Source organism: Accipiter gentilis, chromosome 9 (genome assembly GCF_929443795.1).
Source record: "Accipiter gentilis chromosome 9, bAccGen1.1, whole genome shotgun sequence".
NCBI lineage: Eukaryota > Metazoa > Chordata > Aves > Accipitriformes > Accipitridae > Astur > Astur gentilis.
The window spans coordinates 44,327,439-44,339,676 of NC_064888.1; the positions used below are offsets into that span (position 1 = coordinate 44,327,439).

At 41.8% G+C, this 12,238-nt stretch overlaps 1 protein-coding gene across 1 annotated transcript; it reads left to right on the plus strand.

The window, feature by feature from the left end:
* The first annotated feature begins 1,960 nt into the window (after positions 1–1,960).
* Positions 1,961–11,523, plus strand: LOC126042803 (opsin-VA-like). Its single transcript, XM_049810480.1, has 5 exons — positions 1,961–2,321; positions 3,831–4,041; positions 4,648–4,765; positions 9,872–10,111; positions 11,293–11,523. The coding sequence occupies exons 1-5, from the start codon at positions 1,961–1,963 to the stop codon at positions 11,521–11,523; spliced, it is 1,161 nt and encodes a 386-aa protein (XP_049666437.1).
* Positions 11,524–12,238: the final 715 nt, after the last annotated feature.

Here is a 12,238-nt window from a genome sequence, read left to right on the forward strand (position 1 = left end):
ACTCATATAAACAACTTGAACAATATGATAGCATAAAACAACAACAAAATAACTGAAAACAATAGTTATCCATTCTTTAAAGGGGTGTCCATGTACAGTCAATAGTTTTGTACCTTGGAGAAATCCAGATACTACCTTCTCTGTGGTATGCTAAATCCAGAGTTCTAATTTCATAAGAATTTTAAATCATATATAATTTCAAACAAGGTAATAGTCAAACTTGATTTTAAAGTTGTGGTCCGGATCTTCTGCTGTAGTATGCAGGCAGTAGAACTATGCTGAATCGTGCCATACAAGGACTGGCTGAAAGCATTTTCATGTTGCTGTGTGTTGGTCCTTCTTCTATTTATAACACTTGGAATTTTTTAATATTCCTGTTGAATAAATATTATTTTGTGAGTATTTTTGTTGCTAGATTTGATCTGCTTAAGCACTGTCTCTTTCCATTTCAGTTGAGTATATACAAACCAGTTAAAAATATCTTTGTTATTTTGGTTATGGTAAGTAGGGGGGGTAGTTCAAAATATTCTGAAATTTTCTGATGCATAACTTTTTCTGCCAGTGTCCAGAAACCTTTCTGATTCCATTCCTGCGTGCCAAAAGATTTTGAGCTGTGTTAACAAAGTGTTTCATGTACAAACCAAAGCAAACATAACCTCAAGGAAATGTATGGACAGGTAGTGTTACTCATTTTCACTCTCATGCCAGCTCCTGTTTGTTTATTCACCTGTTGTATATGGTGTGTGTCCAAAGTGTGAACTCTCCCAACATAAGAACTGGATTGCTTTTGTATTTTTGACTCTGGCTAATACTTTAAGGTTCTGATTAACAATTATGGTCCCCAAGAATTATCTCACTTACAACACAGCTGAATGATTTCCATATTCTTGGGGTATACAGCTTAATTTGTGGAATAATTACTGGCAGCCCTTTAGAACAGGAGTACTGGAATATCTGTCACAGTTTTGTGTCTCATTAGGGTGCAGAGATGACTGAGCTACTCATCTCTGAGTAGTTACAAACACAACTAACCCTGCTAATGATTATTAAAGAGTTCAGATACCTCTAGTCATTCTTATCAGAAATTTATGACTAGCTATTAATTTTCCTACTGTCTGTTGTCATGCTGTACTGATTTTATTTCTTTTCATGTATTTACAAACTCCGTCTTTAAAATATTGTTGTGCATCTTTGAGTTTTTAGTACTAAAGCTGCAGTTATTATGCCTTCATCAGGGATAACATCTATATAGTCTCTGGTAGAAGCTGAAATTCCACTGAATAGCACAGAAAACTTAGTTAATTTGGAGCTTCAGTTCCGAGGCCATAAGCTAGCCTGAGATGTGGGCAGGGGTTTATAGTGCAGTCTTACTGCCCGGTTTACAGCTGCTGTGGTCATCCAGCGCTAATCTTTTCAGGGCTGCCCTCTTTCAAGAAAACAAGTCATGTGGGAGCCTCCCCCTCGCTGTGCTCCCAGAGGCACAGGGCATGAGGAAGATGATCACTCCACCCTCGCTATTAACAAAAGGAAAGCTTCATTTTTACAGTGCTAAAGGTCAGAGAGGGTTCCAAGAAAATGCTTCATTCTTCTCCACAGTGTAGGGATGATCTGAGGGATATTTCAGCACTGCTGTTGGCTGCTGCAGAAGGAGGAAACCTGCAGCTTCTCTGCGGGGTTTTATTACAGAAAAAAACCACGGCTGCAGCAGGATAGAGGCAGGAGACTACGGGCGGAGAGGGGCAGAAGTTGCTCATCCCTGTTCCCACATTCACTGCACAGCACTAAACTTTTCTCTGACCCAGACTTTGTTTCCTGGACTATTACTGGAAAGCAGAAGCATGGAGAGTTTGTTCACACTTCTGTTGGAGACAGCAAATTTCTCCTTTTAATCCTGAATATTATTGACAGAGTAGAAACTCCAGCATTATACAGTATTATTTTTGCTAGTGAGAGAGAAAAAATGGATGCACTCAGAGCACCTGAAAATGAGTCGCTGTTGTCCAGTTCCTCCAGTCCTGCCAGATGGGATCCCTTCCGTCGTCCCTTGGACTCCATCCAGCCATGGCACTTCAGCCTTCTGGCAGCAGTAATGTTGGTGGTGACCTCCCTGTCGCTTGCTGAGAACCTGGCTGTAATCCTGGTAACTTCTAAGTTCAAGCAATTGAGACAACCTGTCAATTATGTTATAGTCAATTTGTCTGTGGCTGATTTCCTGGTCTCCCTGACTGGTGGCACCATCAGCTTTTTAACGAATCTAAAAGGTTATTTTTATCTGGGATACTGGGCTTGTGTACTGGAAGGATTTGCTGTCACATTTTTTGGTAAGCTTGATTTTGTTTGTAGTTGTATGTTCTTTTCCTTAACTTCCTCCAGTGTACTCTACTAGCTATCCTGAAGCTTCCCAAGTCACTGACTTTGCATGCCTTTGAACTCACTGGTTCCTTCCCCAGTTACATATATTCTGTAGTGGATCTCGTGTGAGTGAATAACATGTTTCACTATATCTGTCATGTATCAGTGACTTGTCACGTGTACTGATCACTGAATATGTTTAATATAATGAGAAAAAGCTTGCTAATAGAATAACAGCATTGTGGGTTTTTTGGTAAAACAATGTCAGGAAAAAATTCACTATGTGTAACTATTTTAAAGTTTTGTATTTAGGTCAGTGCATATATGGATAAATAGAGAGAGGAAAAGAGTGAGTGGCTGCTCTTAAACTGTCATATTTGAAAATATCAGAGCATGGAAACATCTTATGTTAGCTACCCTGCAGTGGTTCTGAGGAACCGTGGCACACCTGTAACAGTCACGCCACACACTGACATCTTTTTGTGCTTCTTTTTCTTGGCTTTGTTTTACGAACTGCACAAAAAGTATTAGAAATACTCTGAAAGGGAGAATCCTCACCGCATAGTTCCCTGTGTATATGCACCTCCGCAGAATAAATGGGAAATTAGTTTAAAATGGGACATCTTCTTACTTGAGATAGACATTAATTCCTGCCTCCCTGTTCCTATTTCTGAAGCTGCATAGTAAAGACAGCCTTCTAAATCTTCTCACTGCTCTAAATCAAACACATTGCTGATCCTCAGCCCGAAAAGGAGTCCCACAGTTGCTCTCAGCCTGATTAAGCTACACAGAGGGAATGTCCATGAGGGACAATGCTACTAAATCAGTTCGTGGCATGATTTTGGTGGCCAACCAGGTGATACATGCCTAATAAACTGATAATTTAATGTTGTGGGCAGGTGTCTGTAGGTTAGAGTTTTATGACAGTCTGAAATATGACATTTCTTGCAAAGATAGCATTTTGAAGATATATCTTAATTTCTTCATTTGGAAGCTACACATAATTTGCAGCTTTTCAGAGTAGAACTGAATGAAAAAAAGGAGTCGTCATCAGTCAAATGGCCCAATTAGCTGCTTGGTTTCGTAGTCCTTAAACTGTAGAATGTAGACTGACAAACTAGACAAATATGAAAATCTTGTGCTCTTAATAAATATTAGAATAAGGCACATAAATTGCACATCTTCATAACTTGGGTTGATGGAAGAGGTTTCTGATGTAGTGGGTGGTCAAACAGTGGAACAGGTTGCCCTGAGGGGTTGTGGAGTCTCCACCTGTGGAGTTATTCAAAACCCACCTGGAGTTGGTCCTAGAAAACATGCTGCATGGACTGTGCTTGAGCAGGGGATGATGTTGAACTAGATGACCTCCAGAGATGCCTTTCAACCTAAACATTTCTCTGATTTTGTGATGTGGGCTGGTGTTTGCTTTTCAGTGAATCTACCCAATTTTTGATGCTGATTATGTTTTCTTACTACAGGCATTGTTGCTCTCTGGTCTCTTGCTCTGTTGGCTTTTGAGCGGTACATTGTGATCTGTCGCCCATTGGGAAATATGCGCTTGAGGGGGAAGCATGCAGCCCTAGGTATTGCCTTTGTGTGGACCTTTTCCTTCATTTGGACCATTCCACCAACAATGGGTTGGAGCAGTTACACTACCAGTAAGATTGGAACTACTTGTGAGCCTAACTGGTAAGGCCACTCTTGCAGAGTATGGTAAAGAAATGAAACTTGCAGCTCAGGACATCTCGGGCAGGAATTTAAAGGAAAGGTTTAAACATGGTGTACATCTCTGCAAAAATGGGTGTAAAGAAAGGTGGAACAAAACTGAGCGAAATTTGCCAAGAATAGATTAAAAAAAAAAAAGAATTCTAAAGGGAGGAGCGTCCATCTCTAATGAAAATAACCATCCTATACCTTGTCCTTTTTGTCAGGATTCAAAGAGGACAAAGAGAGATTTTTCAGAAGACTAGACAACTGACTGAGCAACCTGGTCTGACCCCATAGCGGACTCCACTTTGAGCATGAGGTTGGACTAACATGTCCCTTCCCACCTGAACTGTCCCACAGTTCTATGATACTGTTGCCTATGGTCATAGGATCCTGTCCTAGCCCACGGCCAGGGAGCTAGCCCAGGGCTCCATCTGGTGATATGACTAGAGTTGTAAAGGGGCACTTTGAACAAAAACAGTTGACAAAAATACTAGTGACAGCTTTGAAGAGCAAAACTAATACTTCCAGAAAATAATAAGAACACAAATTAGTAATACATACACACTGTATTTTGTGTGTTTACAGGTACTCGGGAGCTTATACTGACCATACGTACATTATTTCATTCTTCACCACCTGTTTTATCGTGCCTTTATTGGTGATTTTGGTATCCTATGGAAAACTGATGCGGAAGCTAAGAAAGGTAAGAAAAAGCACTTATCAGTAAACTTTTTAAGTGTGTATGTATGCAAACATTTGGAATTTTAGTGTTCAATTTTCTGTAAAGATCAGACATAAGGAGATCAAATTTCCAGGCAGCAAATGCACTCAGTTGTCATCCATTGTTATATAATTATCCTTATACACAGAAATTCATGCTATGGTTAGAAATGACTTTTCAAAGTGCAGTTTGCATCACTTATCAGTACATCTCATTAGCCAAACATCATACAAATGAAAGAGTGTCTGCCTCATAAATAAAGAAACTGAATGACCCAGTATTGGTTTGTTTACAATTGTAATTCAATTCAGTGATGTTTCTTAAGACTAAAACCAGGTAAATCAGAATTTTGCTTAAAATGACTGCATCTGTAAATTTTAAGAGTGCTGGCTAATACTCCATAACACTTACATGCAGAATAAGATGTAGCATTTGTAAATAATGTAATGCTGTTTAGTAAATAAAATACTAGATTGTCCGGGAACATTTAAAAGAATTGAGAAATACTTTTGAATTTTATTTAATGATTATGTTGATGTGATCTGAAAGAGAATTTGCAAAAAGTGAAAAATAAGACAATAGAATAGGAAAATTCCGATTTGGGGACAATATTGTTATTTCTAGTCACTGCAAAGCTGCCTTGTCTGATTGCTTCAGTAATAAATTCAGTAAATTTCTTCAGTTTTCTGATGTTTTTAAAGTATTTGGGATAGTCAAATGCTTGTATTTATTCTGAGTGTCGTTTTCTCTAAGTAAAACAAAACAGAAGGGAAATGCGAAAAATGTTTCCATTAGAAAATACAGATTGGAACATGTGTACTTCAGGTAACATTGTGATTCCTCTGGATGGATTTTTCTTGATTTCCTCCAGGATGCATTTAGGGCAGAGAAGGTTAAATGGCTGGGAGAGGTTGATTTCAGTATTAAGTACAAGAAGTTTCCCAGGTTCAATGTGAACTGCAGCACAGGCGCATCGCTGCTCACAGCGCTTCTGCTGAGGTGGCACGGTGTCTGTTGGTGCGAGGGCGGGGGACGTGAATTACAACATACAGAGATGCTTGAAGAAAATTGGTGTTGATGGTGCAGGCCCTCCTAACATAACTTGTAAAACTATGGTTCTGTTATTCGGAATATCTGGAGCTTTTATTAGTATTTTATTTTCCCCTGTCCTAACCTACCTGCAGAGGAGATGGACCACAGAGAGAGCGGGGGGGGGCAGACCTCCGCGCTGCTGATGCAGCCCTCTCGCTGCTGCCGTAGGGAAGTAGCTCTGCCGCTTGGCTTGGAGGGGGGGACAGCCACCCCGCAGCAGCCACCCTGCGGGGCTCCCGCTCCTGCCAGGGGCACCTCTGGCGCGGGCGGGCGCGGCGGGTGGCAGGCCTCCCTCCCTGCGGGCTGGCGGTCACGGCGCGGGCCCTGCAGGTATGGGAATGGACGCCCCGGGAGGGAGAGCCCGTGGGGCGGCCTGGCCTGAAGGGAGGGATGGCAACCCGACAGAGGGGGTGTGAAGGAGAGGGGACCCCTTGCCACACATCCAGCACTGTCATGGGTCTGCCAGAGCGGTGGCTAATGTGCTACTCAGATGTTTCAGGAGATGCACAAAAGGGCCATTTCCTTCCTCTGGGACAGCCACTTCAGAGGCTGCAAGTTAAAAACAAAGCAGGTGAGATGAGGAACAAGGGAGGCAATGAAGGAAAATGCCACCATCGGTCACAGCGGAAGCCGGTGAACGGTCCATCTTTCCATTTGGGTCAGGTCAGGATGTCTTCTGGAAGACCGATCTGTGCCACGTAGTGGGTCCCAGCATTGGCCTGGAGCCACTGTGGTGTGATCTCCCTCAGCTGTCTTTCTCACTCCTCTCTCCATTATCCAGAAAGAAGAGCAGTAACATTAAAAAAAAATAAATCGCACTTCTCAATAAGTTGTGTGTTTCACACTCCCCCTCGCAGCTCAGTGATCTGACAGACCGCACAGCCAGGAAACGTTGGGGTGGCCTCAGGGCACCTCATCACAAACAATTTAGCCGTAGACCATCTGGCTTGTGCCAGTCCTTGCCTCTGGCTTTTACAGAGAGATAACTGTCTGAGTTGGCCTCTGTTACTTATAACAGCTTAAAACACAGTCTAGTGTGTAAAAGCCAACTGCCTGCAATATATTCTGTAAATTTATAATGAATTGCCATAAAGCTATATCTCACAACTAAACCAATTTTTAAAAATCTGACTACGGTGAACAGAGAGAGACCCAGGCACCAGAACTGGGCTCTTGATGTTCCCAACCCACCCTCTTTCCAGATTTTGACTGCCATGTCCCACGGCTGCCACAGTGCGGACTTGGTCATGAGCGGCATTGTTTTGTCTTAGTAAAGTCTGCTGGTTCCTCAGTCCCTGTGACCCCAGCTTTACAATGCCAGGGCTAGCTTTCACTACAACTGCAAAATTCATGAAATAAATCAATCTTTAGGAAAAGCTCTAATTAACAGTTCACAATGGAGATAAATTATTATGGCAGTATTCCTTTGTCTGTAAGATAAAGCACCAGTACACGGTTCCTTATCAGTTTTGTGTTCTCAGATTTAGAAAGGAATCTACTGCCATCCACAAAAAGCCATAGGTGAGAAAAAGGCCAGGCTGGTAAGAGACGAAGACAAAACAGTCAAAAGCACAATCCAGGAGATTGTGTCCCTTCCCCAAAGTGACTGCACTTCTGCTGAAAGGGAGGCTGGGCTGCTCTCTTTGTAGGTACAGTGTATATGAAACAATGCTGTAGAAATGTCATATATTGACAGGGAATATCATAGCTTTGCGCAGCACCCAACACTGCCTTCATTGATGCCTAAGAACTTGTAGGTATTATGACAACTCATTATTATTGTTGTTGTATTTATTGTTTGTTAAAGAATGACATAAAATACAACTTTCTACAGGGGTGAGGACACCTCCTTCCCCAGGAGGTGCTTCTATACCTCTGTAAGTACTATGTTAAATTATATGAGTGCAGTGCAAGAGTTATTAGGGGAAATGTCTCCTTTCAGTTCCAACATTACTGTGGAAAGCTAAAATGCCATATTGCACCAAAAAAATCTTACTTTATTAGCATGTATTATTGCAAGATCTGGCATCAGTTTTTTCTAGAGCCACACAGAGTTATCATTAGTTACTTCCCATGTATGCTAACATTACGTTAACAGTGCCTTGTTTCACTAAGTCCTCAGAAACAAAACAAGGATGTTTCCCAGAAGGACACTGTTTGACATCACATAATCTCTGTATCAACATCTCTGCCTAAAATGCATGATCAGTGAGGAGAAGAGGGGGAGCATTCCTGCTAAATGCCCCAACCCCACTTGCATTCTGGTGTTATTAGATCATAGATGCTCTTCTGGTGAAGGCCATAAAGCACTACAGAGCTTGACAGACTTTTCTGGTCGTTGCTGATTAGTCTGGTCTAAACTTCACCCACGGCAAGGACTTTGCACAGCCACAGCAGAGTGCTGTCTTTAACACCAATATTGGACACCTAGTCGTCTGTAAAGGCTGCATGAAAAAGAAAGTGCTTGAATTCAGGCTCACTATCTGCTTACGACTCACCAAGATGGCCTTCTTTTTCAGTAATTAAGTCGTGATCATGCCTTCAGTTGAACTGTTGCAGTTACTGTGGGTAGCCATAATGGCAGGGGTAGATTGGGAGTTGACTGACAACTTCTCAAACAGTTAGCCAGAGCTGAATTTTTACACCCTGTGGATGTGGTGGCTAGAGGCTGGCCAGGGCTCAGGGGCACCAAGAAGAGGCAGCTGGAGAGGGCTGGCGAGACCAGCTTCATGTGAGGCCTCGGGAGCAGGTTGGGCCTCAGCTGCTGGAGGGGGAGAGGGACAGCTCAGCCTCCTTTCCTGCACCACCTTGCCTGGGGTTATTTCCCCTCTGCTGATGCTGCTGACCACGAGCCTGTCTTTCCAAGTTTCCAGGAGAGAAAATTCTGTGGTCCAAGGCAAGAGCTTTTACTTAAAGCTAGCCCCTGGCAGTGGCCTGAATGAGAACTTGGAAGAAATCTGAAACTGCTGAGACTTGTAAAAAGATCTCATGAAGACAATGCTGTGCTTGGGCCGACTGGTACAGAAACCAGTGTTGTAGGCGAGATTAAAGTTGGTTGGCTGTAAGGCTGGTTCAAAGCTGTATTGGCTTCTCATATTTGCCTTGTTATGGAATTGTGCTTTTCATTATATTTTGCTGTACACAAACTGGTTTATCAGAATAGCAGCAAACGTATTTCACAAAAAGACCAGAAAAGGGGAAGAAGGGGATACTGCTCCTACCAGTATAGACAAAATGTTCTCTAGTCAGCTTTCCTGCAAGCCAGAAAGTCTAGCTTTATTAGGCTTTCTGCAGATCCAGATCTGCTGTAAGCTGAGGTAGCTCTGTTGAAGTTAGTGATGTATGGCAAGTTGTATCACCCCAAAATGTAGGCCTAATTTCCGTTTCATACTTTTAGAGGTAACTTATTGTTATCGGATACTGCCAGTTGCTCATTCTGTCAGAGTCATTGTATTCTGCATAAGGCATTCTAAATAGAGGCCGAATCTTGTCTCTGATTTGACTAAAATAATTAGGATTAATTTTCTAGATGGAATTTAAGGGTATTTCTGCACTGCCTCAGGGTGGGCTGCTGCAGCACCCATGAAGTTACCTGAGCTAGATTAACTTTTGTGAGGCTGGACAGCAAACCTGTGCCATCGCTTCACTCCTTGTGACTTGGCTGAAGCGAGCTTGGGAGTGTCTCTACAGGCTGCAGTCGTGCCTGACTGCAATTAGATTTCTACACAGAGATTGCCCTAGTAATTGCTATTTGCTCTTGCTTTGACAAAAAAAATATACTTAAGCAAAGGAAAAACTAATAATGACAGTATACAGTAATTCATGTCCCTCAGCAACAACATTGACACCCTGTGGTCCAGTAACAGCATCCTGATGCACTCTCATACTCGAGAAGGTCTTTCCTTCTAGCATGGCAGATTATTAGTCTGCTCACTAAATTCACTGGTTGGAGGCCTTGTTGTGTGTTTTCTAGAATCTTCTATCTTTTCTTTAAAGGTGTCAGATACGCAAGGCAGGCTGGGAAGTACCAGGAAACCTGAAAGACAAGTGACTAGAATGGTTGTTGTTATGATCATTGCCTTTCTAATCTGCTGGATGCCATACGCCGCCTTTTCTATCCTAGTCACTGCATACCCCTCCATTGAGCTGGATCCTTGTCTGGCAGCAGTTCCAGCTTTCTTTTCCAAAACAGCCACTGTTTATAATCCAATAATTTATGTCTTTATGAACAAACAGGTACTGTATGCTCTCAAAGTGTCTTCAACACTCATATTTTGTTATTTTTTCTTGCTTTATAATGAATTATTTCTATCTACCTACATGTTAGTGAACTAGCATTGCAATATCCAGCATTTAGAATGAACTAAATAAATAAATAAATAAATAAATAAAAATCACTCTATATCTACGTACTGGAAGATAGCGTAAGCCTCTGTGCACTATTAAAATAAGAATGTTAATAATTATTAGGTTTAGATATTATGAAGGAAAATCAGCCCTTAGTGAATATCAGTTAGTTTTCTGTATGAAAATTCTATTTTGAAGACTGTGCCAGTGCATTTGTATAATTCTTTAGGAATGCAACACCAGCAAGTTGACTTTGAGGTCGGGTAGAAGTTTTCAATAGCTTGTATTTGTGTCAGGGGAAATGCTGCATTTGTGGTTGTATGTACAGGGAGGGTAGAAGCATTGCATATGGCTATGGGACAGGGAGCTTTCTTCTCTGGAATGGGGGTGGAGGATTGGATGCAGAGAAGAAGAATTGACAAGGGGATGAACCAGAGTGATATGTGTTCACTGTGGTAACAGGCATGGTAATAAACTTGAATAGATTTATGCAATGAATGTAGCTACTAAGAGTGGTGGTGTCAAGCAGAGTATAAGCATATAAGTGACAAGAAGAAAAATACTAAAGTGACTGTGGACTAAGAAGTGATTAATAAATTTACTTATTCAGTCCTGCAGAGAGAGCTATTGCTTGTCTCTCATCCTGTGGACAGTACCCTGATCTCCCAATGCATGGCAGATGTATGCTGGTCTTACCCTGTTCATGGATATGAACAAGATGGAAACAAACCATCTTTGAATAGCTGGGTATTCACATATGAAAGCAGCTCATGAGCCTGGAGAAATAACCATTTCTGTCCATTAGATGTGGTTAGTAACAAGCAGAAGAGGAAAATTATTTTTTGGAATAAGGTTTTCCAGTAGTCTGGACCTTTTGAGAATGTTATTATGTCTCAGTTTTAGAGTTCTTCATGGTGGCACAGGCAAATATATTTTATGAGGCTATTTCTTTATATTCCCAACTGACTCATGAATTTCCAAGAGTTTTAGCTAAGACAAAGACTGCTTTATAGAGATATTTTAAAATTCCTTATGTCTTTTGATTGATCTCCTTTTTTTCAACTTTCTAGTTCAGGAAGTGTCTGATTCAAATGTTCAGCTGCAGTGCCGTAGAAACTGCAGAGTCCAGCATGAACCCGACTTCAGAGCGAGCAATGATAACCCAGGACAAAAAAGGCAGTGAGATGTCCACCATGGCGGTACGTAGCACCATTTCTAAGAGGAAAACCGGAGATGAACACAGAAATTGCCGATCTTTTGCCGAGTTGGCAGCTTCAGAAAACAAAATCTGTCCCATGTAGGGTGGGAGATAATTAATGCAGTGCTACAGCATATTTTCTTGTTACCATCACTTAATACAATAATGTTGTCAGTGGGGACATTGTGCTTCTGTAGACGCCGGCTTTTGAGATTCCAGGCTCCTGAGTGCATGTAAGAGTTTCTTGGCTCTGCAGTTGCAGTCAAACACCCAGCCATAAGGTGAGTCCCTTCCTCCACTGCATTCTGCTTCCCAATCCACAGCCTGCTTGCTCCTGAAAATAACATCAGGGGAATCCAGTGTTGCTATGCTGGCATGTAACACAGTAAGGATAGGAGAGTTTTATGCTGATGATGGCTCCTTGGTCAGCTGGACAAAAACATGAAGTGGAACATGGCTTCTATACGCTAATGGACAAATAAATAATATGTAGCACACTGCTGACTCAATTTCAACCAGTGGAGGTTCAGGGAGGAACAGGTCTGAGGGCTTTTTTGGTTTGTTTGAGTATTTTCCCTAAAAAAGCAGAGAAAGCCAGAGGCTTCTGCACTTATGTCTGTCCTTGTTGAGAATCTCATCTGGGCCACTAAAGTCTCCAGCAGCTTGGACAAGGCATCCAGACTCCCAAGCACTATTTTATTAAAACAAGCCCTATCAAGAGCTGTTTGTATCCTCTCTCTGCCTTCCCTCTTTGTCAAGAAAAATCTTCTGTGCTCATGGCAACTTTTGAAGTACATTAATTTGGACTAGATGATTGT

What these genes read in the sequence shown, in the direction of transcription:
- LOC126042803 (XM_049810480.1), top strand. Translation starts at nt 1,961, where the DNA reads ATGGATGCACTCAGAGCACCTGAAAATGAGTCGCTGTTGTCCAGTTCC. An exon ending in TGATGCGGAAGCTAAGAAAG is followed by an intron (nt 4,766 to 9,871) that starts GTAAGAAAAAGC and finishes TTTTCTTTAAAG; the next exon opens with GTGTCAGATACGCAAGGCAG. An exon ending in ATGTCTTTATGAACAAACAG is followed by an intron (nt 10,112 to 11,292) that starts GTACTGTATGCT and finishes TCAACTTTCTAG; the next exon opens with TTCAGGAAGTGTCTGATTCA.